This window comes from Bos indicus x Bos taurus, chromosome 20, assembly GCF_003369695.1.
Source record: "Bos indicus x Bos taurus breed Angus x Brahman F1 hybrid chromosome 20, Bos_hybrid_MaternalHap_v2.0, whole genome shotgun sequence".
NCBI lineage: Eukaryota > Metazoa > Chordata > Mammalia > Artiodactyla > Bovidae > Bos > Bos indicus x Bos taurus.
In genome coordinates this window covers 3,068,467-3,093,175 of record NC_040095.1, presented here as the reverse complement: position 1 = coordinate 3,093,175, position 24,709 = coordinate 3,068,467, and the positions used below count along the sequence as shown (strand labels likewise).

The window sequence follows — 24,709 nt, the reverse complement described above, 5'->3', positions numbered from 1 at the left end:
CACCCAGGGTCCAGAAGACTGCAAGACATAAAACTCCAGAACAGCATCAATAAAGCAATCTTAGAAGCTATTGGAGGATACACGACGGCAAAACAGGTAGAAGGGGAATCCCGCCCTGTCATGCAACTGAATCTTGCTAAGACAGTTAAAGGGGTTCTAAGGATTAGTCCCATAAAGGGGTTCTAAGGATTAGTCCCAAAATGCTCTAGTGTAACCACTACATGCAGTAAAGTATCCTCCCCCAAGAATCTCAAATATGTTATGTACTATTTTGGATAAACTGAAAAGATAGCCACAGAAAGCATTTTCTGTTCCGGTTCACACAGGAGAAGCCAGGCTGAGAAGGCCGCTGCAGGCTATTTAACATGCCAGGTTTTCTTTGGGAGTGAAAGGCTAGGTTGGGTGGTAGGAAGGTCTGAGGAACATTTGATTATGTAAATGTATTTCTTTAACAAAGTATAAAGAGGATAATAGAAAGAGAAACAGGGCTACTTTATTAAAATACTGAGTTTATTTCACATGTATATTTTTGTCTCCCCACCATTTCCATCTGTCTGACCACCACTACTACTATTCCTATCATAACATTCCATACATACTTAAAACCAAGCAAAGGGTGGAGTTCCATCTTTAAAAACTAAACAGGCATTTTGGACAACACATTCTTGGCAATGGAACGTGGACAACATTTATCAGACACGGTAGGGAAAGTTCTCACTCTGCATTATAAAAAGGACAGCCAGATATCAACTGTTACAGAAATGAAATAAGACGGAAAATTTTTAACAAACTGTTTAAACTATTTTCTTAAAGAGACTTCCTCCACTGCCAGAGATCTTGAATAGCCTGGAAAAAAAAAAAAAAGAAATGTGGTTGAAAAACCACAACACTTCATAGACACCAATAAATTAAACCTCGTCTCTTTGTACAATTCAAAATAGCTATTTTTCATTCCACCACCAAAAAGGTTCACTCTAGTTAATTAATAACTGATTTCAAGGAAACTTATAATTTAATTTCAAATACTTCAATTTGAACATAAAATCTTATGATTCTTGTAGGCAAACTCACTTTCATACTAATATACACTTAACAGCTTAGACATTTAGCTAAGGAAATCAAGACTAGTTTGGTCAATGTTGCCTCAATGCCACCTGCTTTAGAGCCAAATTCAGAGAAAAACATGCACCCGTACATGGGACACATACTAAAAAATTACATTTACCTGAAATAAGCTATATAAATATACCAGTTATAGCCTCCTTTATCTCTATGTATCTTAATAGTTCCTTGTTTTACAGAATTTGCTTACAAATTCCTTAGTTAGGCTTTTATCTTGGTACACTGGAAGTTTCTAGAGTGGTCACATCCAATTTTATTAATGAGAAGGCATATGAGGCAGTATATATAACATGTTCTGTTAGTTACTCAGACAAGCTCTTCCAGTTTAAACACATAAAACCATCTTCCATGACTTGTCTTTCCATTCCTAAAAACTAATACTGCAGTGCTTCAAATCAACAGGAACTGAATATCATGTCATTCTCTAATCATTAAGTTAAATACAAATATCAAACTATTTCATAGTATTTGAAAAAGTCAAAAGGTTATCAGATGTTCCTTGACCTGCTTTATAGAGAATACTGACCTCTGAATAATTCATGCTTCAACTTTGACCAAACATTGTTTGCACCTTTATACAAACATTCAGCAAAACTTTTATCTGCAATTATTTCCTCAAAAGGTAGTACATTTTCTTAAGTCTAATTCAAGAGTTTCTGCAAAAGGTTGCTATTTCTCAGGTCCCATCTAGATTTTATTAGCTTAATTCTCACAAACAACTCGAAAGAAAAACTGCACAAGCAATGGAAGGTATTTTATACACTGATTATTCGTATCTGCAACTATGCAATAAAAATGTGATGCCATCAGTGTTTTGGTAATTTCCATTAATAGTGAAGTGAGTTATATTTTTCATTATTACAGGATTTCATCTTGGCACTTCAAAATATGCTTTCAGTTTTGAAGTCAGAAAATACTTCTGATAGCAGTGAGTTCAGTCATTTCAGCTACAAGACTGGTATTATACTATTTGGAAGGCCTTTGCGATTTCAACTCTTATCTTCATGTGCATTTTTCTTAATCAAAAATTGTATTTTACCACTTCCTTTGGTATTAGCTTAAATTATGTATTTCTTATGCTTACCAGTTACAGATGATGATTTATATATCTCACTTGCCATGATTTTCAACACTGAATTAATAATTATCTACTGCACCATTTTAAAAGGGCTTTTATTTTTACTAAAATGCCCGCTATTCAGAATATACACTGGCATTCTGGAATTCAAATATACATAAAGACAGAACAGCAACCAAAAGAATCAAAAAGATTCAATCTGATTATCTCAAGGCCATGGCAATGAAGGCTCAACTCACGTAAAGTGTTGCCATTAAGTGATCTAAGTACTAAATATTATGGCAGAAAAAGAGCTCTAATAACAAATTTCTTAATTTACTGAATAAAGCTGAACACAGGAGATTTAGGGAGTCCTGACAAAAACAACACAGACCATGTCCTGTATGTACACAATGCCTAGCAACCCTAACAGCTTTTACATTTTCCTTTACAACCTGAGTCGTCAACCAGAAGACAGTAAAAATAAATGCATGATTTTTCTTTTACTGAGAAAATACCTTTATATTAAGAAATACAAAATCTAAATCAATATATTGAGTACAATTTGGCTTCCTGCTTCCAGATTTTACACTTAGGTCTATTTCAGCAACATGTACTTCCCATAACATCTATGGAGAAAATCATCTCTGCCAACTCGTAAGAAAGCAAAAAGACCAGACTGCCCCAAGGAGCCAAATGGAGCAGCAAGGAAAACCACAGCTCATTTCCTTAGCCAACATAGTACCAAAAGCAAACTGAGTTCAGTAACCAAGAAATAATTTACCAACTATATAAAAGCTGGGAAAAATGTACTAAAAAAGTTATCTTCTCAGTTTTTGCCAACTAAATTCTTAAGAGTTTCCATGTATTTAATCTGAAGTGTTGTCTGTGGTTAGGAACCTTTTAAAAGAAGCCAATACCTAAAGAGACTAAACAACCATAATAAATCACAATAAAAATTCTGGATTTGGTCATGTCTCCAGAAAGTTCAGTTACCTCCTGGTCAGTCATCCGGAAACAATTCTTCACATAATTGATAAACTTGGCTTCCACTTTGGGAAGGGAACCACCCTATGGAGACAAAAGCATTAAGGCTAAGTATAGAAGCATTTTTTGAGGGAGATCATTATGAAATTCCTCAAAGATTTGCGTGCTATTTATTACATGGGATTATTTGTGATCATTCCTTGTCCTTTCAAATCTTTTAATACTGAATAAATCCTTTTTTAAAAAAGCCTAGAAAGACACTTGCAGAGTGTATTAGGACCTAGGTCTTCCATACAGAATAAGTTTCTGACTTCCACCCACCCACTCCCAGCCACTCTAAAAAACATACTGTGAGTATCATATACACAAGTGGCAACAACTGTTAACCTGAAATCTTCCATGCAGTTTAGAAAGATAAAGGAGTTTCAGGTGCGGTGAGTTCTTAACTGCCTCATCACCTATAAAATAAACCTCACTTTAATTTACACTTTTAAATTACTGCCACATCTGTTATTTGATTCAAATATTTATTGAGCAGCTAGGGAAATACATGGTCAGAGGTGAGGCAACTGCACAAATAGAAAGCAAAGTATAAGGTTCACTGAATCACAGCAGGCAAAGTATTTTAGGAGATCAATTGATTGCTTCCAGCCTGGAAGGGGTGTTGGAAGGGGTGTGGGTGGGCGGCCAATCAGGAAAGGGGATTGAGATTAAAATAGAAGACTTCAGTCTGGATTGTTGATGATACTCAGTTTGGACTATATGTGTCTCTCCTTTTCCTCTCCCCATCTTTGGGCTTAATTTATCAGTAGTGCCCAGGGCTGTTCAATGAGCCTGCAATTAAACCAAGGAGATAGGACCATATTAAAATTGAGGGGGAGGATATCTAAATTGTCAGTCTAGCACTGTATGCAAAGGATAAAAACACAGCAGTGATACCAGGAAGGCTAAAAGGTTTACAGCAGTACTGAAACAAAGTCAAGAAATACATTCTGGTTCTAAAATGTTAGTTTTCCAACTGACTCATAACTGCATAAGGAAAGGAAATCTACCGAAGCCTTGCAGAACCTAGAAGGCATAGAGAAATCAAGGGAAAAGGAGTCATTAACTTTTCCTCTCAATTCTACATTTATTTTCAATAATTGAGGTCTAAGAATATTAATATTGTTCATAGAATTTTAAAGGTTCCTCTCAAATGTTTCAAGGCATTTAAATCAATTACGCCATACTCCAGAGTTCACTAAAGTCCATGAAATGTAGATTCGCCCAACTCCAAATCAAGCAAGTAGAACAAAAGCTAATCTTTTTCTCACATGTGGCCACTATTTAAGACAAAAGATAACTAAATGTAAACATGTTTGTCATTCAAATATTCAAGTATCATATGTACTGACTGGTGACACCTTGGTGCAAAAGGCAAAAAGAAATAATTCATTTGTTGAAGAATGTTTCTGACTAGTCAAAAGTGAGTAATTGAAAAAAAAAAAAACAGTAACAGCCAGACTACATTCCCAGCTGTTCGCAATTTTAGAAGACTCATACGCCCTCTGCTGGTACTGTGGCATGTTATGAACAGAACAGGCAATGGGACATGGTCTAATTTAACATCTAAAGTCAGAATATATCTTACAATCAACTTACTTGTATTTCTTTTATAATGGAAAATAAAGCATATGTAAATTTAAATATACAAAAAAAAAATCACCAGAGATTATAAACTAGTAAGCCATTTTTGAGAAAATTTCACACCACAAAAGGGCAGGTATATTAGGATTAAAAAATGAGAAACAGTCATGTTCCAATCCCCAGAAAGTTTAAGGAATATTATTTTACTCACTTTTTCTATACTTGCTTGCATTTTTGCTTTAATGTCTTCTACAGAGCTAGGTCCTTTAGGTGTTTTCGGTGTTTTTTCCTGTTTTTTGAAGGATTCTTGACCCTGGAAGAAAAAGTAAATTTCAACACAGTATCTGGATTTTCTCAATAAATAAAATTCTTAAATCCTTTACTGTAAAAAAGTGTGTATACACCAGAGTTGAGTTACCAGTATAAATTATTTCATCTGAACAATTATTTTTGCCCTTAAATTATTCCTTACGAAATGAATAAGAAACTAGAAGGCACCCAAGAATGAATAGAAGGTATTACAGTTTTATGCCTGGGGCCCATTCCACAGAACTTAAGAGAAAATCTCCCAATATGCAGCCAGCTGTGAGAAACTGCCTTATGTGATAAATATACCTTTTATATATAAGCAAGAACCCTTAAAAAACACAGTATCACAGAAATCTTTGTTGGCTTTCTCCCTTCTGAGAAAGCCAGCTGCAATATACAGCTGACCTGTGAATGTCAACAGATGACCCCAGCACTCACCACGGTCAGAAATATGCGTATTACTAGCTTACTGTCAGCCCTCCACACCTGCGATCCCTCTGCGTCCAGGCTGAACCAACCATGGGTGTGCACTACTGTAGTGTTTACCACTTAAATCCGTGATAAATGGACCCAGGCGGTTTAAAACTGTTGTTCAAGGGTCAACTGTCCAGTATAGGATGAATGCCAACAAAATAAGCACATTTTAGCTCTCTTGACACCCTAAAGTCCTTCTCCAAAGACCTACCAAATTTCATGAGAGCAGTAGAACCTAACTACTTCAATGAAGCTTGCATCAGTATGTATGTTACCACTTACTTTTGATCTTGGTGTTGACGGTTTTGAGTCTTTTCCATTTTGGTTCGATTTTTGTGCATTTTTGGCTGGAGTATCTCGTACAGACTGCAATTAATTAAATTCATCACATTAATCTTAATCAATGCCCCTCCCTACAGAACAGACTTACTGCAAATTAAACTGCCCAAACCATGTAAAAGCAGCAGTCGGGTTAAGATAAAATAATCATTTTCACAAAAGGGCTAATGGGGAGAAGGCTACTATTACACAAAGAAAACAAGTTAATTCTTCACTATTAGGAATGTTTCCAAAATAGCCCTACTCAAGAGCAATTTTAAGTAGGAGATCAGCATCTTCTATGACAACTTTTGATAACCATCAAACAATGGCATCAAAAAATCCCCACCTTTTGTTATTAACTATTTCAAACAATCTTAAATTACTGTATCTTACTTACTTTCTTTACTGGAGCTTTTTCTTCAACTTCCTCATCAAAATCGTCATCATCATCACTACAAATGAAGTAAGTGCTTATTACTTATTCAATGTACTCAACAAATCTAGAAAGCTTATCTAGAAAAGTGGATGAACCTACAAGTTTAGTCAATCAAAGCAAATCAAACTTTTGAGGGTCGACAAAAGAACTAAAAGCACAATCCTTAAGGCAAATCCTGTCAAACGCAGCACATGGATGAACCTTACGGACATTACACTCAGTGAGACAGTCAAGACAGTCACAAGACAAATACTCTGTGATTCCACTAATTTGAGGTTTACCTAAAGCAATCACTCTACAGAAACCAGAAGATGGGTGGCTGCCAGGGGAAAGGTGGAAATGGGGACTTTTTATTCAGCGGTTACAGTTTTTAGTATTACAAGATGAGCTGAAGCTGTTAAACAAAATGTCATTATGATTAAAACTACTAAACTGCACACTTAAAATAGTTAAGATGGTAGAGTGTTATTTTTTACAACTGAAAATAGATTTTGAAAAATGTAAATAGGGTTAAAGAAATTAAAATAGCAACATCCCACATTCATGGACCAGTAAATACTAAGATGGCAACTCCCCAAATTAATTTACAGATTTAACACAATCCCTAAAAGAATCCTAGGTGGCTTCTCCATAGAAACTGATCTTAAAACTAACACTGAAGCTCAAGGAAGCCAAAATGTACCTGAGCAAGAACAATGTTGAAGCATTCATGTTAAGTAATTACAAACTAAGGTATAAAAAGTACAAAGCAACAGAAATCAGAATGTTTTACTAGTGGCAGGACAGACATGGAACTGAAGGGTCCAGAAACAAAACTATGTAAGCACAGTTAACTGTTTTCAAAAAGGGGGGAAAGACCAGTCAGTGGGTAAGATCTTTCACGAATGGTGCTAGGACTGCTGGGTATTCACAGTAACTGGCCCCTGCCTTACAGTACATACAAAATTCAAAATGGATAAAAGATCAAACATGGGTCAAAACTATAAAACTGGAATGGTTTCTTAGGTTTGACACCAAAATCACAAATAATAAAATTAACTGGACTTTATGAAAGTAAAAAACTTGTCTGTAAAGGACTGTCACACAGAGAAGACAATACATGGGATGGGAGAAAACATTTGTAAATTCTAAGGGATTGTTTCCAAAACATACAAAAGTTCTTATAGCTCAATAATATAAAACAAGTACTGGCACAGCTACAAAGGTGAATCTTAAAAACATTGAGGCTCAGTGAAACCAACCAGCAGAAAAGGGCACATATTATGATTCTACTTATATGAAATATCCAAAACAGACAAATCTAAAAAAAAAAAGTGTATTAGTGGTTGACTAGAGCTGGAGAAAATGAGGGGTTATACCATCCTGAGGTGATGAAATGTTCTGAAACTGGCTGCCCAACTGGGCATATACCATAAACTACCGAATTGTACACTCTAAATGTGCAAACTAGTGGGTGGGGGGTGGAATCCAATTATTAGAGAAGTCCACAAGTCTGAAACAGGAAATAGTGGAATTGCTTGAAATTTTAATTACCTCACAAACTGCATATTATATATATAGTCTCAAAAATAAGACTACTTTATCTACGTTCAACCAAAGAAACACCTCTTTTCCAATACCAGAGAAAAACATCTGCTGTGTTAACTGCATGAAGTACCATTTTACATTAAAAGCATATAAAATCTTTTAAGTGACTTTTATCAGTGACTTTTATCAATTTAGGCCCTAGCACACAAAAACTACATGTGCTACCCCATAATGAAAACTAAGATGACAATGATTTGTCTACAGCTACTACCAGTACTGTAAGCAGTTTCACTTATCAGAATATTGCCTAATAAAACAGGTGGAGACAGTGTTTTTTTCTGGAGAACCCCACTTTTCCCATTGCCACCTCAATGCAGAACCAGAACAGTCTCCACCACCCACTCACTTGACCTGGCTCCTGTGGGAAAACCCAAAACTTGGAAGTACAGCCCAAGGAGCATCAGGACCCCGCCCTAAGCACGGGCCACTTGGAGAATGGCCACTCTTGCCCAACCTGGGCCCCTGGTTGACCAGGGGCCCAGGTCAACCAGGCTTGAGTACCTAACACTTTCCGGGCCCCAAAAACTGTCCTTAGAGTAGTGTTACCCGTTACAGTTCCCTGGGCCCCTCAGAGTAACAATAGTCTACCAAGGCCGCATTTGTAAACCGTAACTTTTAAACTTTTTATACTGGAATATAGTTAACAGTGTTGTGTTGGCCATATTAAACTTTTAATGTACTAAATGGTCTTCATCTTTTCTTGCTTACATCAACAGCAAGTCAACCAACCCCACACCATACCCTTTCCACCCCCAAAACAGGACCCATTGATCACTGTCTCCTAACCAACAGAATCTAAAACTTGGTACCCTCAATGGATCTATTAACTGCCTCTACTTACTCATGTATCTGACTATATACTTTTTCCCCCTTTTACTAAAAATCTTCCTGATTTGGACCTGGTTACCATCTATACTATTCATTCCTCCCTGATCAACTAACTAAGGAAAACTTAAAGGAGACATGGAAGACAAGAAGACCAACTACTTACACGGTAGTTACATCAGGAATTACCCCTTTTAAAGATAGGAAGTCCTGAAAGCCCAAGAATAATCAAGTAACAACAAACACCAACTATACTGTGTTTGTTGTGTGATATGCAGGTAACTTAGAACTTAAGCATTTAATTTAAAATTTCCTATTTTCTGCTTTCATTATCATGCTCAAAGACCTTTTTAAATAACTACCAGCTTGGCTAGTTGAGGTTACTGAAAATCTGATTTGCAGATATAATTTTTCATTAGTGCATGTTCTCTCAGAGTCTATCTTAGATTCCAATTTCAGTTGGTTTCAGTATATATGCACCAACATGAGAACTCAAGAACAAAGCTGACAGGCAATTAAACATACAATAGTAACAAGTTTTTATATTGCTATTAGGAAAGACTGATTATGACTAGCATTTTATTCCATAGCATGTTTGTAACTTTACCATAGTCCAACCTAGTTAACAAACATATCAAATCTTGTTTACAATCATTAAACTCTCCAATAAAACCCTTCTCCCTTTTAGAATCTAATTCTCTCCTAAGGACCAGACAACCATGGGCCAAAATACTTTATGGAGAAAAAAATCATCATGTGACAACTTACAAAATGTATACAGCTGGAGCTATTCAGATTCTTTTTAGGCCTAACCCATTTATTACTGTACAATAATAAAATACAGCAGACTCAGCATACAGTAATGTATCCACTAAATCCTCCTCATGGAAAAAAAAGGAACCTAGTCAAATATATTTAGAAAATGCTACATACCTCATCCTTTAACACAAACTGACAACCACTGACCATTCACCTCTTGTGTAAAACAGTTACTTAATCCCACATGATGATTTTGATAAATGGTTTTTCATAACCACTCCCATACGACTAGGTCAAGTTTCTAAGGGCTTACTACTTACTCTTCATCATCATCATCATCGTCATCGTCATCATCATCTTCATCTTCATCAGCAGCAAGCTTCACTTTTTTCTTTAAAAAACAATTGGACATACACTCATAAGTGTTTATCCAAACTACTGAACTAAAGGAAAGAATACATTATGTGTAGTAAATTACATCCATACCTGGGGAACCTTGCTACCACTTCCAGGGGCAGAACGCTTTCCAGATATACTCAGGAGTTTCACCTCCTCCTCCTCCTCCTCTTCTGACTCTGCATCTTCCTCCACGGCTAAAATAAATTTCTTTATTAGCCACTACTAAAACTCAACAGCAAGAACTCAGGGAAAAAAACACTGCTTTTCTAGTTATAAATTACTAGGTTCCCACTTGAACCTGTTACAGACAGTAGCACCAGAACTAAACATACTTTATAAAGTCCAAATTGGGAACAAAGCAACAGCATTAAAAAGAATAGTGTAACATACCTACTAAGTGCTGTCCACTGATATGCACAGGCCCTGAACCACACTTCAACCGTAAGACCACAGGTGGTGTAATTTCAAAGCCCCCAAGAGAAACCTAAAAAGAAATTATAAACCATTAAATATTGTGGAAAAAAAATAAAAGGTTACATGTTTGGTATGAAATCTGTTCATAACTTTAAAATGTTTCTGAACAAGCAAACCCATCAGCCAAATGAACAAATCAGTGAGCCTGTTTTTTCATGAACAAGCAGCTACCATCATGTTCAAGAGTTATCAGTCACCCCAGTGACAGAAGAGTAACCTAAATGATATCCACCTTAATGCGGCAGAATTGGAATAAAATCTAATCAGACAAAATTAGACTAAAAGTCCTAACGCGCCCTTACCGTTGGCTGTACAGACATTTTCAAAGTTGCCAGTGTTACTTTAATTGGACTGCCTTCATAATTCATCGCCTCTGCTTCAACAACATGTAACTCATCCTTTGCTCCAGCCCCTAAACTGACCTGTAAAGAGAAAAACAGTGCTTCAACTTTCTATAAGCCCCTCAAGCTAGTTGTTTTTAAAAGCAGACAATTACAACCTTTCATTATTACCACTGACCAGAGAAACTGACTTGGGCACAATGCTGTCTTCAAGTTTTATGTGACTAAGATTCAGTAAATCTAAACAGAAAAACACATTTGATAACACAGATGTTTATGTCATCACACATGCAAAGTATAAGTCACCTAACACTTACTAGACACTTAGAAGTTAGGTTTAGGCTGTCTGTGGGGAACAAAGTAATATCTGTATCTATCACTCTCTTAAAAGGCTTTTTAATCCAACTGAAGAAGCGAAGTACACAAATAAGCAAAGCTGAACAGTGTGACTGGACTTTACAATTGCCAAGTAAGTGGTAAAGAGGCCAAGTTTCCTGTCACACACATTTAGAAAATCAAGTATGTACAATAACTCAGAAAAAAACTACTATAAAGTATTAAGGCACACTTAAGTAATAACAACTAAGAGGCTGAAATCAAGAAAGGTTATGTAATTTATTTTTAAAAGTTTAAGTACCGTTCTTAAAGATAACTGGTGCTCATTTTCATCATTATCCACCTTGAAGTGATAATCTCTGTCAGCCTTTAGTTCACAACCTGTAAATGAAGAACAAAACCAACTGTAACAAGGAGAAAAATAACACTGAAACTTCAGTGTGTGTAAGTAAAGAATTAACTCATAAAGGAATTTTTACTATTCTAGCTACCAAAAGGGAAGAGGTACCACTCCCTGGATTTCTTGAACACAAGTTTATCAACATCAAATAAAATCCATACAGAGCGTTATAAATTTCACTTTCCCCCCACACTATTTAATTCTCAACTACATAGTCTCAGAAATAGGATCAAAAATTTAGTAAAGCTGGAATTGAAACCCATCCTAACAATGCTGATAAAATCCCACTATTTAAAAAAGTTGATTACCTACCAAAATTCCCAAGAAAAGTGCCAACCAAATTTAGAAGTGCCAAGAGTTACACAAACACCTACATCCACAGCTTGTATTTGTAGCATAAAAACTACAAATGTAGAATTAAACTCCTTATAGGGGTCAACATTCCACTTTTGAGGTGTCAGAAATTATGTACATTAAATTCTGCTTAGCAGTTAAAACATGGAAATATGTTAAGGATATTTCCAATAGAGTTAACATAAAAATTTTGATAGAAATAGATCCGAAAAGCTAGTTTTTCAAAATGCTAGGAATAAAAGCCTTAACGTATATAGTGCATGTTACTACTACCATTCATGAATAGGCAGTTATTTGATATACCATCAGAATTAAATAATTACCATCTAATAGTTACTGGAAGAGATGCCTCAAAGCCTGACACAAGGAAATGGCTTCAACAATTAAGTTTAGTGAGACTGAAAAACCAAGACCCTTAGTATGCTACACTGTGCATGAGAGGGAAATACCCAAAACCTTACAGAAGGCTGCCTTCGCTGGTCTCCCTCTACCGCCCCAAATCATTTGTAATGCAATAGTTCTGGAAGCAAGGGTCGTCTAATTTTCCTTAAGCCGCTTCTAAGTTCAGTACCACATCTGTAAAGTGGGCGCGGTGAAATTAGAAAAATGATTCTCTAAACGAGTACTACCAACATAGATGTTAAGCACTGAACAAAGACCTCCAGAGTCCTAGCGGTACCAACCACTTCACCTAACATTTCCCGCCCACCAGCCTCAATTAAGCCCTGAGTCGCCGGGCTCGGGGGCGACAAGACACCAGAAAGCCCCGGATGTAGCTCCCACACCCCCTCCTCCCAACCACGTGGCAACCACGTGCTCCCCGCGGTCGCGGCCTCCTCAAGCCCTGCCGGGCCGCGCCTCCCCTCCCCGTGCAACCGGCCGAGGCAACGGGACCGAGTCTTGGCCCCACAGCTCCTGACCCTGAGGCCCGATGACAACGCCATGCTCAATCCATCTTCTCGTTAGGAAAGGAGGCTCAGGCCTCACACCCCGAAACCATACAACCTCCTGCACCACAAACCCGGAGACCAGCATCAGGCACCCGCCCGGAATCAGAAGCCTATCAACTCACAAAGCCCCCAGAATAACTGTAGCCGGAGTTCTACCATGCCAGCTAACGCCAAACTCTCAACCGGTCGCTCCCAAGTTACTTCAGGCCCTAGGCCCCGACCGCTCATGCCCCAGCCTTCAGGCCGCTCCTCCTTCCCACCCTCTCCGTGCTGCCGGCTCGACTCTCCTGGATCCCCATCCCTCAGGCTGAAGGATCCTGGCAGCTCGCTTCCGACTCCCTCAGACCTCCAGCCTGCTTAATTTTCTCCGCCAACCCAGGCCTCAACATGATTCCACCCCCCCATCAAAGCCTCCAGGCCCTCCGCGGCCTCGCTCCAAGCCCCCAGCAGTTACCGAAAAGATAGTTCTGGGGCCTCAAGGGGCTCATGTCCATGTCCATTGAATCCTCCATGGGTTGGCTGCACGCACTTATGTGGGAGAGAAGCCGGACGGAATTAAACGACTACTATTGGAACCAGCAGCCGCGCAGGACGGAATCACACCAGGGAAAGGACGCGGGCTCCCCGCGTCCATATATAGCACCCAGGAGATCTCGCGAGAGTTCCTCAAGTCCCGTTTCCGCGCGCGTGCTCCGATGCACCCGCCCCTCCCGGTCGCTCTCGCGCGCAAGCGCTCTTCAACCTCACTCCTTTCTACCTCGCCCCCCACCTCCTTCAGGTACTCCGCGGGCTCCCACCGAGCAGGCGCACTTGTACCCCGGCCCCACCCCTCCGCAGCAGCTGTGGCCGGTGCGCAGGCGTGCTTCCCCGGGTAGTGCGCGATCCCCTCCTTCAAGCCTTCCACGTCCTCTCCCGCTCTGGCGCGCGGGCCTTGCGCCAAAAGCCTGCGCAGCCCACCCAGCAAAATGGCGCCGGCAACGCTGAGCTGTGTTAGGTACTGGAGGGCGAGAAGTATTGGACGGCGAGCTGGTTGTGGGTCGGAGAGCGGCTCCATTCACCTTTCTCCATCCCCTCGTGCCTCGTAGGCCTCCACACAGGCATAACCACTGCGGGTTTTTATTTGACTTGCCTGAAGACCTGGGCTCAGAATTCATTGTTTCCCCAAAGTTAAAGCTTGCGGTTCCACATAGAGTAAACTATGGAATATTATCTGTTGGAGAGAAAAGATGTAGCTGCTGGTCACTCTTATTCAACTGTTTTTAATCGCCCTGTCCTTTCTGAAGAAACATCTCCTTAGTTGTCCTTCCTCATTATGTCCTTTGGAGGCAAAAAGGGACAAATCGGCCTATTCCTCACGAGCAGGGCAGGAACCAAGCCTGAGTGATTTCTCCAGATGGAAGGTTTTAAACTGCTATTCCCTGAAGGCTCAGGGTTAAGAATCTGCCTGCAACTCAGGAGACGCCGGAACGATCCCTTGGCGTAGGAAATGGAAACCCATTCTAGTGCTTTTCTGTGGGAAATCCCAGGGATAAAGGAGCCTGGCGAGCTGCAGTCCAAAGGGTCGCAAAGACTCGGACACGTCGAGTCTGTAAGGTTCTGTGAGATATGTGTGACTATCCCCACTTCTCAAACAAGGAAACTAGCCGGTGCCCAAACAAGTGAGGGTTCTCTAGCTCCAAGTTCAATAGTAACATCCATCTAAAACAGCTCGCAAGATTATATGAGGGTGCATATATGAGACCCTCATTGTATGAGGGTCTGAGGCAGTGCACTTGTTAGTCTTTAACATTCCTGAGAAGATTCTGACCTGTAAAGAAGGCATCAGACTTGTAAGAAATGCCTATTAATTAGTCTCTTTGGAAGTAAGCCTGGATATGAGCATCTCAAGCTACGCTTTGACAAACTGAGGACCACCGCTCCCGCAACCGCAGCCCCTGGACACTTGCCTAGGATTCCCCTAGTTGTCTTTTTTATGTCAACAGATCAAATAATAAAGAAGTGCTGTAAGGAATAAAAGCAGTGGCAGTAATTCCCTACCCTCTTTTTTTCTGAATACAATCTACTTGAGATGAACTATGATGCACATAAACCAATTACTAACAGAAGAACATTTCTAAATTTGGAGAAATCAATGCTTACACTATGTGAATGGACTAAGCTGTTCCCCTCCTTTTCCCTGCCCCCACTTGAAGAAAAGTCTTTGCCAGCTTGCTTTTTGGGTCTTTTAAAATGCAGAGTGTGAGCAATTGCTAGAGAAAAAACTGAGAAAGGCTGATAAAAGAGAGGACAGGCCTGTGACTTAGGAGGATTTAGACCTTTAGAATGAGGACTTCTCAAAAGAGGAGCTACAGGATGGTGGAGAAGGGATTAATGTCTTCTAAGCCTTCGAAAATAAAAGTTGGAACCACTTCGTAATTTCTTTCTGGATTCTGGACCATGATTATTCAATACAACTCTGGACAGAGCCCATACATTTGGGAGCCATAGCTCATGTTATATAAATACATTTTCTCTTTCAATATTGTAGGCACTTAGTCTAGATATGATCTCATGGAATCAACTGAATTTAAAAAAAAAAAACGCTTTTTGCATTTCTCAGACTTAAAAATGTAACGAATACTCATTATCTTTTAAATAAATTAGAAGTATTTAAACTTAAGCAAGTGAAAAACTAAACTGCCCTTCTTCTCATATCCCCATTCCTAGTCCCTAAGGGTTAATCAGTGTTAGTAGTTGAGTGACTGTACTTCCAGACTATATCTGGGGAGAAGGGAAGGATTACATAGTTGTGTGTGCGTGGGGGGGGGGTGGATTTGGTATATTTTAACATATATGATCCATATATTGCTCAACTTGGTTTTTTTAATATTTATTTTTGGCTGTGCTGGGTCTTTGTAACTGTGCTGACTTCTCTCTCTTGTGGCGAGTGGGAGACACTCTAGCTGAGATGCATGGTCTTCTCATTGCCGTGACTTCTCTTGTTGCAAGGAATGGGCTCTTAGGGCACAGGGGCTTCTGTAGTTGCAGCCCGTGGGCTTGGTAGTTTTGGATCCCAGGTTCTAGAACACAGGCTTAATAGAGTGCGTGGGCTTAGTTGCTCCATAGCACATGGGCTGTTTGCAGGTGTATTCTTTACCACTGAGCCACCAGGGGTTTCCCATATATATTCTTACAGATATCTGAAAAGAACATGGGGTGGATACTGGGGAGGCCACTGCAGAGTACGTCTTGTCTCAGTGCACGTGTGCATGCTAAATTGCTTTAATCGTGTCTGACTCTTTGCAACCCTATGGATCGTTGCCTGCCAGGCTCCTCTGTCCATGGGATTCTCCAGGCAAGAATACTGGAGTGGGTTGCCATGCCCTCCTCCTGGGGATCTTCCCTACCCAGGAACCTGCATCTATTAAGATACACTCATTGTTGGTTGAATCTATTAATCTAAACAATAACAATAGCAACCAGTTTTTAAGTACTTTCTATGTTCCGATCACCATATTAAACACTTCCTGTGCATCATATAATGCATATGATCTTACAGTTCTTTGAGGCTGTAACTATTTTAATCTATGTATTCGTTTGTAAGGAGTGCTTTAATAATACAACGCAGACTGGGTGCTTCAACAAGAAAAATTCAGTGTCTCAAGGTTCTGGAGGCTGAGATCAGGGTGTTGGCAGAGCTGGTCCCTTGGTTTTTATAAGCATCATTCTGATCTCTGCCTTCATCTTCACATGGTATTCTCCCTTTGTATTCTCTTTGTTTCTATGTCCAAATTTCCCCTTTTAATAAGACTACTGGTTGTACTGGATTAGAGACCCACCCTACTCCAGTATGACCTCATTTTAACTTAATTTACTATATCTGCAACAATTATATTCCCAAACAAGGTCCCATTCTGAAGTACTGGGGGCTAACACTTGGACATGTGAGTTCTGGGAGGACACAATTCAATTCATAACTCTTCTCATTTTGCAGATGTGAAAACAGGGTTAAATATGTTAAGTAACTTTTCCAAAACCCAAAGCTAATGAAAGGGAGAGAGAAACCTCTGCTTGCCTCCTATGTCTGTGTGTTTACCTCTGCACTGGACAAATAATCATCGCCCAAGAGACTATGCTTTCTATGTAGGAAGTGGGACTGTTTAACTCAGCACATATTTCTTTATACATTCACCTGTTAGACATGAAGACAGATGATTTCTTATAAATTCACAGAGTAGAGATACATATAATTGAGTTATTGGCATTCACTGCCTCTCTCCCACCTTCCTCCTATGGTCCTAGTCCACCTGCCCAAAGATTTTGAGAAATTTGTCTTTGAACTAAGAAATTTACTTCTTACTATGTCACTCTAGCATTATCTGAAAACTTAATAAAGATTTGACTTCCCTGGTGGCTCAGATGGTAAAGCGTCTGTCTACAATGCAGGAGACCTGGGTTCGATCCCTGGGTCGGGAAGATTCCCTGGAGAAGGAAATGGCAACCCACTCCAGTACTCTTGCCCAGAAAATCCCATGGACGGAGGAGCCTGGTGCACCTACTGTCCATGGGATCTCAAAGAGTCGGACACGACTGAGCGACTTCACTTTCATTTATATATTTTGTTGAACTGCTGCTGCTGCTGCTGCTAAGTCGCTTCAGTCATGTTCAACTCTGTGCGACCCCAGAGATGGCAGCCCACCAGGCTCCCCCGTCCCTGGGATTCTCCAGGCAAGAACACTGGAATGGGTTGTCATTTCCTTCTCCAGTGCATGAAAGTGAAAAGTGAAAGTGAAGTCCCTCAGTCGTTTCCAGCTCTTTGGGACCCCATAGTCTGCAGCCCACCAGGCTCCCCCGTCCCTGGGATTCTCCAGGCAAGAACACTGGAATGGGTTGTCATTTCCTTCTCCAATGCATGAAAGTGAAAAGTGAAAGTGAAGTCCCTCAGTCGTTTCCAGCTCTTTGGGACCCCATAGTCTGCAGCCTACCAGGCTCCTCCGTCCATGGGATTTTCCAGGCAAGAGTACTGGAGTGGGGTGCCATTGCCTTCTCCATTTGTTGAACTATATTTCATCAAAAAAGACACCATGCAAAAACTGCAATATAAAATTGGAGACTGATCTAGGAATGAGCCTAAACTGCCATCTCTCCCTCTAACTTTCTATTATCAGATATTTTAAATCCATCCTCTCATTATGTCCTCAGAGAAGGCAATGGCACCCCACTCCAGTACTCTTGCCTGGAAAATCCCATGGACGGAGGAGCCATGGGGTCACACAGAGTCAGACACAACTGAAGCGACTTAGCAGCAGTAGCAGCAGCATTATGTCCTTACTTGAAACACCCACCTTTGGAGAGGAGAGGGGCAGAGTTTCATCATAGATAATGTAAGAACCGTTCCAGGTAGGGATGATGATAGCACCAAACTGTGCTACGGGTTTCAAGATGTGCCCAAACAGTCCTGAATGAGGAAATTTTGCTGCAGCCGAGGCTCATGTGCTTTAGAAGAAGGGATTTTCCTTTCACTGACTGCCACTATTAAACGTTACCATGTTTCATTGTGTTTACATGTGAGTTCCTTGTAGGTAGGGAATTAATTTTAATTTTGTGTGCACCCCCAATCTAATGGCTAAAATGAAGGAAGAGAAGGAAGGACTAGGAAATATTAATGCCGCTACCCTAAGGTTGCCCTAAAGCAGCTCATGATATTTGAGTCCTCTATCTGTTTCCTAGGTATGATTATTTTTTCTTTTTTTTTTCCTTTTTCCTGGCATATCATATGACAATAATTAGAATTATTAATAATAACATCCACAAACTAATCCCTTTTCAAGAATGTTGTTGTTGTTGAGTCACTAAGTCCTTCCTGTCCAACTCTTATCAGATCTTCCTGTCTCTGATCTTTTAATCCTGTTCCTTCTAGTTCCTGGGCAATCAGCCTGTGAGTATTTGTATTTCCTTGCATGAGACCTTTTTGTTGTCCACATAAATTGGGTGACTAAAAGCACCATCCAGAGATCTGCCCATTGGGAGGATTCTCCCTCCCCACTGTCTTTCAGGGTCACCTCTGAGTGGAGGTGTTGTATGACAGCCATCCATTTCCAGCTTGCACTAACATGCTGACTTGACCCATCTATAAACCAGCCCAGGGTTTTCTCTCTTAGTCAGCTGGTTTTAGGGAGCCTCCCAAGAAGCCACAGTTACAAGCACTGGTGCACTGGAAGTAGGTGGTATGGAGTCTGGGCCATCTGTTCAAATAACTTGCTTGTGCGCCTTGAACCCACTTCACCCCAATCCTGGATGTATTAACTTTCATTGTGCAGTGGAGTGCGGTGGCTCAGATGATAAAAAATCCACCTGCAATGCAGGATGCCTGGGTTCGATCCCTGGGTTGGGAAGATCCCCTGGAGGAGGGCATGGCAACCCACTCCAGTATTCTTGCCTGGAGAATCCCCATGGACAGTGGAGCCTGGTGGGCTACAGTCCATGGGGTCGCAAAGAGTCAGACACGACTGAATGACTAAGCACACAGCAAGCTGTGTCTCCCAAGTTTTATGATTTAGTGGGTCTAACAGTGATTTGACCCTGCAATCAGATGTTGTTCAGACACTCAGTTGTGTCTCACTCTTTGCAACCCCATGGACTGCAACACAACAGGCTTCCCTATCCTTCACCATGTTCCCATAATGGGACTTCACCATCATGGGAGTTTGCTTAAATTCATGTCCATTGGGTCAGTGATGCCACCCAGCCATCCCATCCTCTGTCATCGCCTCTCCTCCTGCCTTCAATCTTTCCCAGCATCAAGGGCTTTTCCAGTGAGTCAGTTCTTCACATCAGGTGCCCAAAGTATTGGAGCTTCAGCTTCAGCATCAGTCCTTCAAATGAATATTCAGAACTGATTTCCTTTAGGGCCGATTAGTTTGATCTCCTTGCAGTCCAAGGGACTCTCAAGAGTCTTCTCCAACACCACAGTTCAAAAGCATCAGTTCTTCAGCCCTCAGCTTTCTTTATAGCCCAACTCTCACATCCATACATGACGACTGGAAAAACCATAGGTTGACTATGTAGACCTTTGTCGGCCAAGTAATGTCTCTGCTTTTTAATACCCTGTCTAGGTTGATCATAGCTTTTCTTCCAAGGAATAAGCGTCTTTTAATTTCATGGCTGCTGTCACCATCTGCAGTGATATTGGAGCCCAAGAAAAGAAAGTCTGTCACTGTTTCCATTGTTTCCCCATCTATTTGCCACGATGATGGTGAAAAAGGATAGTGAAAAAGCTGGCTTAAAACTCAACATTCAGATACTCAGTCTTTACCAGGACACAGTAACACTGCAGATGCCATTCTTTGAGTGGTTCTCTACTGCAGACTGCTTGCCCTTGCTCCAGCACCCTAGGGGTCTGCACCATGGTTCTCCCATAAAGCTTGTCAGAAACTTCTCATCTGTACCACAGATGATACTCCAGGCTTGGTGCCCATTCGGGTAATTCCATCCACCTTGCCTTTGCATCACCACCTGGTCCAGGATAAGAGCCAGTCCTGAGTTTCTTAGTGATTACAATGTCTCCCTTACTAATACATCTGTGTCACTTAATGAAAGGAAGAACCTCTGCCCTCCCTTTCATCTGATCATCTGGTGTCTTACATAATGAGTTTTGCTATCTCTTCCTCAGTATCATCCTTTAACACAACTGCATTTATGTAAGCCATAATTTTTCCCCCCAAAGTTTCAGGAGTCACCCCAGCTGGAGCTGCTCCAGGAACCTTGCTGAGGTACTGATTTCTAGGCTGTGAAAAGATCCTCTTTATCAACAAACTTTATATTCACCTCTCATTCCTTAAAATCCATTGTCAGTGCATTTTTCTTCCCAGTTCTAGGCCATGTAACTTCTTCAGGGAGTAATCCCTTTTCTTTCCTATCAGATCTGGACCATGCTGTGACTTGACTCTAGTCACTGGTCTATTAGCCAGTGGGGCAGCTGGGGACAGATGTTGGGGAGGGCAAGTATCACCTTGAAAGGCATCCACCTTGGTCAGAACCCATGTAATCTTCAGGCAAGGGGCAGTGGGCTACTCCTGCACACCCATGGCTTCAGAGGAAGCTGGAGTTCCTATGAGGTCAAACATAGTCCCCTCAGATATCACCACTCCAGGTCTTGGAGGCCCATTTCCTCCCTCTCATGACTCAAGAGATTTAGAGAGTCTACAAATATAGGCTCCTCATAGTTCTGTTACTACTAAGGCCTAGACCCAGTTTTTTAGCATGGTATGCCCATGGTTGAAGTTGCATTTAAACCTCACCATGAAGGCTTCTGGCTCTCCCTGTGTCCTTAATCGGTAATTGGCCAACCTGAGGTTGTCATTTTCTTCCTTCAGAGTGCATAACTGGCATAGACATATTCATCAGCTGACAGAGTCCCCTGACTGGTTCTCTAACCTGTGGAACGAAAGCTATTATGGAAGAAAAAGCCAAGTGGAAGTCACCAAAACTGCCTCTACTTAGGGTGACCTACAAAAATAGCAAACCAAAAGCAAAACCACGTTCCTGGAGGGATTGTAGAGATTGGTGCCACTATCAAGGACTTGGAAGAAGATGAAGAGGTGGTGATTCCTACCCCATCCCCCTTCATCTTGCCTTTTGGGACTTGCAGAAGACAGATGGGTCTTGGACAATGACAGTGGGTTATCATAAACTTATTCAGTAGTGACTTCTATTGCATCACTGTTCCAGATAGAGTTTAATTCTAGAGTAAATCAACACAGCCCCAGGACCTGCTATTAAGCTGTTGATCTAGAGAATGCTTCTTCCTCCCCATGTCTATTAATTAGGATCATCAGACACAGTTTATTTTCAGCTGATAAGGCACCTTCAGTGTCCTACCTCAGGGCTATATCAACTTTCAGGACCTCTGTCATGATCTAGTCTGAAAGGACCTTGATTACCTTTCCACAGGATATTAAGCTGATTTGTTACATTGGTGATATCATGCTAACTGGGTCTGGTGAATAGGAAATAGAAACTACTATAGATATTTTGGTGAAATTTTTAGGGGTCCAGTGGTCTGGGACATCTTGATATGTACATTCCAGGATGAAAGACACGTTTCAGTCCCTTTCTACCATTAAGAAAGAAGCACAGTGCTTAGTGAGCCTCTTTGGATCTGGGAGGCAAGGTATATCTCATTTGGCCATGAGTTACCAGTTAACTCTAGCAACTAGTGTTCTAACTTATTTACTGAGTGACCCAAAAGGCTACCAGGTTTCAGTAGGTCCTGGAAAAGTGAAAGCTCTGTAGGAAGTCCAGGTACCGATGCTGTTCCACCATTTGGGCCATGTGACCCAGAAGATCCAGTGGGTCTTGACGTGTCTGTGGAACATAGGGATCTATGTGGAGACTTTGGCAGGCCCCCACAGATGATTCTCTGCTCAAATAGGATCTAAGTTATATCATCCTCTGCTGATATAACTCCTCTTGAGTCTCCTTTTGAGTATGACTCCTTTTGAGTCTCCCTTTGAGATGACTTCCTAATGGACACAGGTGGTAACTACACGCCTGACTATGGGTCATCAAGTTACTGTGTGAATTGAGCGGCCATCATGAGCTGAATGTTGTCCTACTCATCCAGTGATAAAGTTAGGCATGCACAGCAGCACTTTGTTTTCAGGTGGAAGTGATCTATATCTGAAATTAGGTTCAGATAAATCCAGAAGACACAAGTAAGTCTCTTGGGCAAGGGGCTTGGGTGCCTATGGTCCCTAACGCCACTTTCTTGTTCCTTTCTCTCAATCTGCTTTATGGACACTATATTTCTGAAGAAGACCACAGTCATATCTCTTGCCCCATCTGTTCTTCTATAACCTTGACACTCCCTCATGAAGAAGCAGAATCTATGTACTCTGCCCCTTTTTGAACCTTGACCAATAGAGTAAGGCAGAGTGATGTTATGTGACTTCCAAGGCTCTTGAGGCTCTCACTCTTGGAATCTGCCACCTTACTTTGGGAAAGCTCAGGGGCCTGTGGAATGGCCTACATGGAGAAGAGCAGAGAACTGGGTATGCTCCAGCCAACAGCCAGCACCAACTTGCCAGCCATGTGAATGAGCCAAACTGAAAGTTCCTCCTCCAGGCCCCAGTCAAGTTTCTCAACTGACTCTTCCAACATGAGATGAGCCATTGTTACTGAGCCTGGCCCAAAGAGTAAATCATGAGCAAAATAAAGTTATTGTTATTCTAAGCCATGAAGTTTTGGTGTGGTTAGTTACATAGCAGTAGATAACTGCTCTACTCATCCATGGCCCGTGAAGGGTCATGGAGAAGAGACATCCTCTTAGCACGCTCAAGTCTAAGTAGTGTACCTGGTTGTACATTCTGCCTAGAAAAAGAAATGGTCAGGAGTACAGACCTGCAATGATTCGTGATTTGGACTTGGAGTGGGGGCAACTAGAAAATTGGTGCTAAGGAAATCTGAGGAATAGATATGTGGTCAGCCCTCTCTGAACAGGCACAGGATATGACGATAATTGTATTTTAGGTGAATACTTACTACCGAGCAACCTAAGGAAGAAAGAATCTTAATTATCATATGAGTCTGCCAAAGTCAGTCAGCCTCTTTCTCCAGTGACCCCATCCCTGCCGAAAAAGCTCATTAAAAAAACAAAAAAGGCCAAACTGGCAGAAACAGAGGCTGTGCCTGGGCTTGGCAACATGGAATTCTACACCCCAAACTGCCAATAACAAAGATCAGCAATGAGCTTCTTACAACTTATTCCCCAGAGGAATGAACAAGACATATGATGTTAGAAATAATTTACATTGTTTTTATGGGTCACTCCATATTGCAAGGGATAGCACTTTTTTCTCCCTGGACTGGACTCTTAACTTTCTATGTAGATTTGCCTTCCTTGCCCACAATGCTTCTGCCCCAATCAAACTCGGACTTACCCCAATCAAATTAGGACTTCCCTGGTGGCTCAGACAGTAAAGCATCAGCCTACAATGTGGGAGACCAGGGTTCAATCCTTGGGTCAGGAAGATCTCCTGGAGAAGGAAATGGCAACCCACTCCAGTACTCTTGCCTGGGAAATCCCATGGACAGAGGAGCCTGGTAGGCTACAGTCCATGGGGTTGCAAAGAGTCGGACACGACTGAGTGACTTCACTTGCCTTCCCTGCCCACAATGCCTCTGCCCCAATCAAACTCAATAAATGTAATAGACTTTTTCACTGTCATAGCATTCCACAGTGCATTGCTTCAGACCAAGGAACTTACATTATAGCAAATGAAGTGTGACAGTCGATTCATGTACCTAGAAATCACTGGTCACTCATCTGGTCTTGTGAAGATTCAGTTACATCCTCAGTAGATGGTAACATCTTGTGGGGCTGGAGTAGTGTCCTCCATGATGTGTCCAATCAGTGGTTAACGTGTAGCCAGGATTCATGGAAATCCAGAGTGAAAATGATCATCACAAGAAAAGCTACTCCCTGGACTTCCCTTGTAGTCCAGTGGCTAAGACTCTGGTCTCTGAAGGCAGGGGGCCTGGGTTCGATCCCTGATCAGGGAACTAGATTCCACACACTGCAACTGTGCATTTGCAAGCTGCAGCTAGAAGATCCTGCATGCCACGAGGGAGAGCGAAGGGCCCAAGTGCTGCAATGAAGACCGGTGTGGTCAAATAAATAAATATTTTTAAACATTATAAAAGATTTAAAGAAAAGAAAAAACCACTCCTATTTCTACCCCTAGGGCTTCCCTGGTAGCTCGATGGTAATGAATCCGACTGCAAATGCAGGAGATGCAGATTCAATCCTGGGTCAGGAAGATCACCTGAAGAAGGAAATGGCAACCCACGCTAGTATTCTTGCCTGGGAAATGCCATGAAGAGAGGAACCTGGCGTGCTACAGTCTATGAGGCTGCAAAAGAGTTGGACATGACTTAGTGATTGAACAACAACAAATTTCTACCCCTAGTGAT

General features: G+C 41.1%; 1 protein-coding gene across 2 annotated transcripts; it reads right to left on the bottom strand.

Annotated features, from left to right (window-relative positions):
* Positions 1-473: 473 nt before the first annotated feature.
* On the bottom strand, positions 474-13,374 carry NPM1 (nucleophosmin 1). 2 transcript variants are annotated; one of them, XM_027520069.1, is made up of 11 exons: positions 13,212-13,374; positions 11,355-11,434; positions 10,679-10,798; positions 10,293-10,386; positions 9,990-10,096; positions 9,824-9,894; positions 6,294-6,348; positions 5,858-5,941; positions 5,004-5,105; positions 3,176-3,250; positions 474-846 (listed from the first exon to the last, which is right to left on the bottom strand). In XM_027520069.1, exons 1-11 carry the CDS (start codon positions 13,267-13,269, stop codon positions 808-810), a joined length of 885 nt encoding a protein of 294 aa, XP_027375870.1. In that variant the 5' UTR covers positions 13,270-13,374; the 3' UTR covers positions 474-807. The 2 variants fall into 2 exon arrangements, with proteins under 2 accessions (XP_027375870.1, XP_027375871.1); XM_027520070.1 differs by lacking the exons at positions 474-846; positions 3,176-3,250 and adding an exon at positions 3,680-4,000.
* Positions 13,375-24,709: the final 11,335 nt, after the last annotated feature.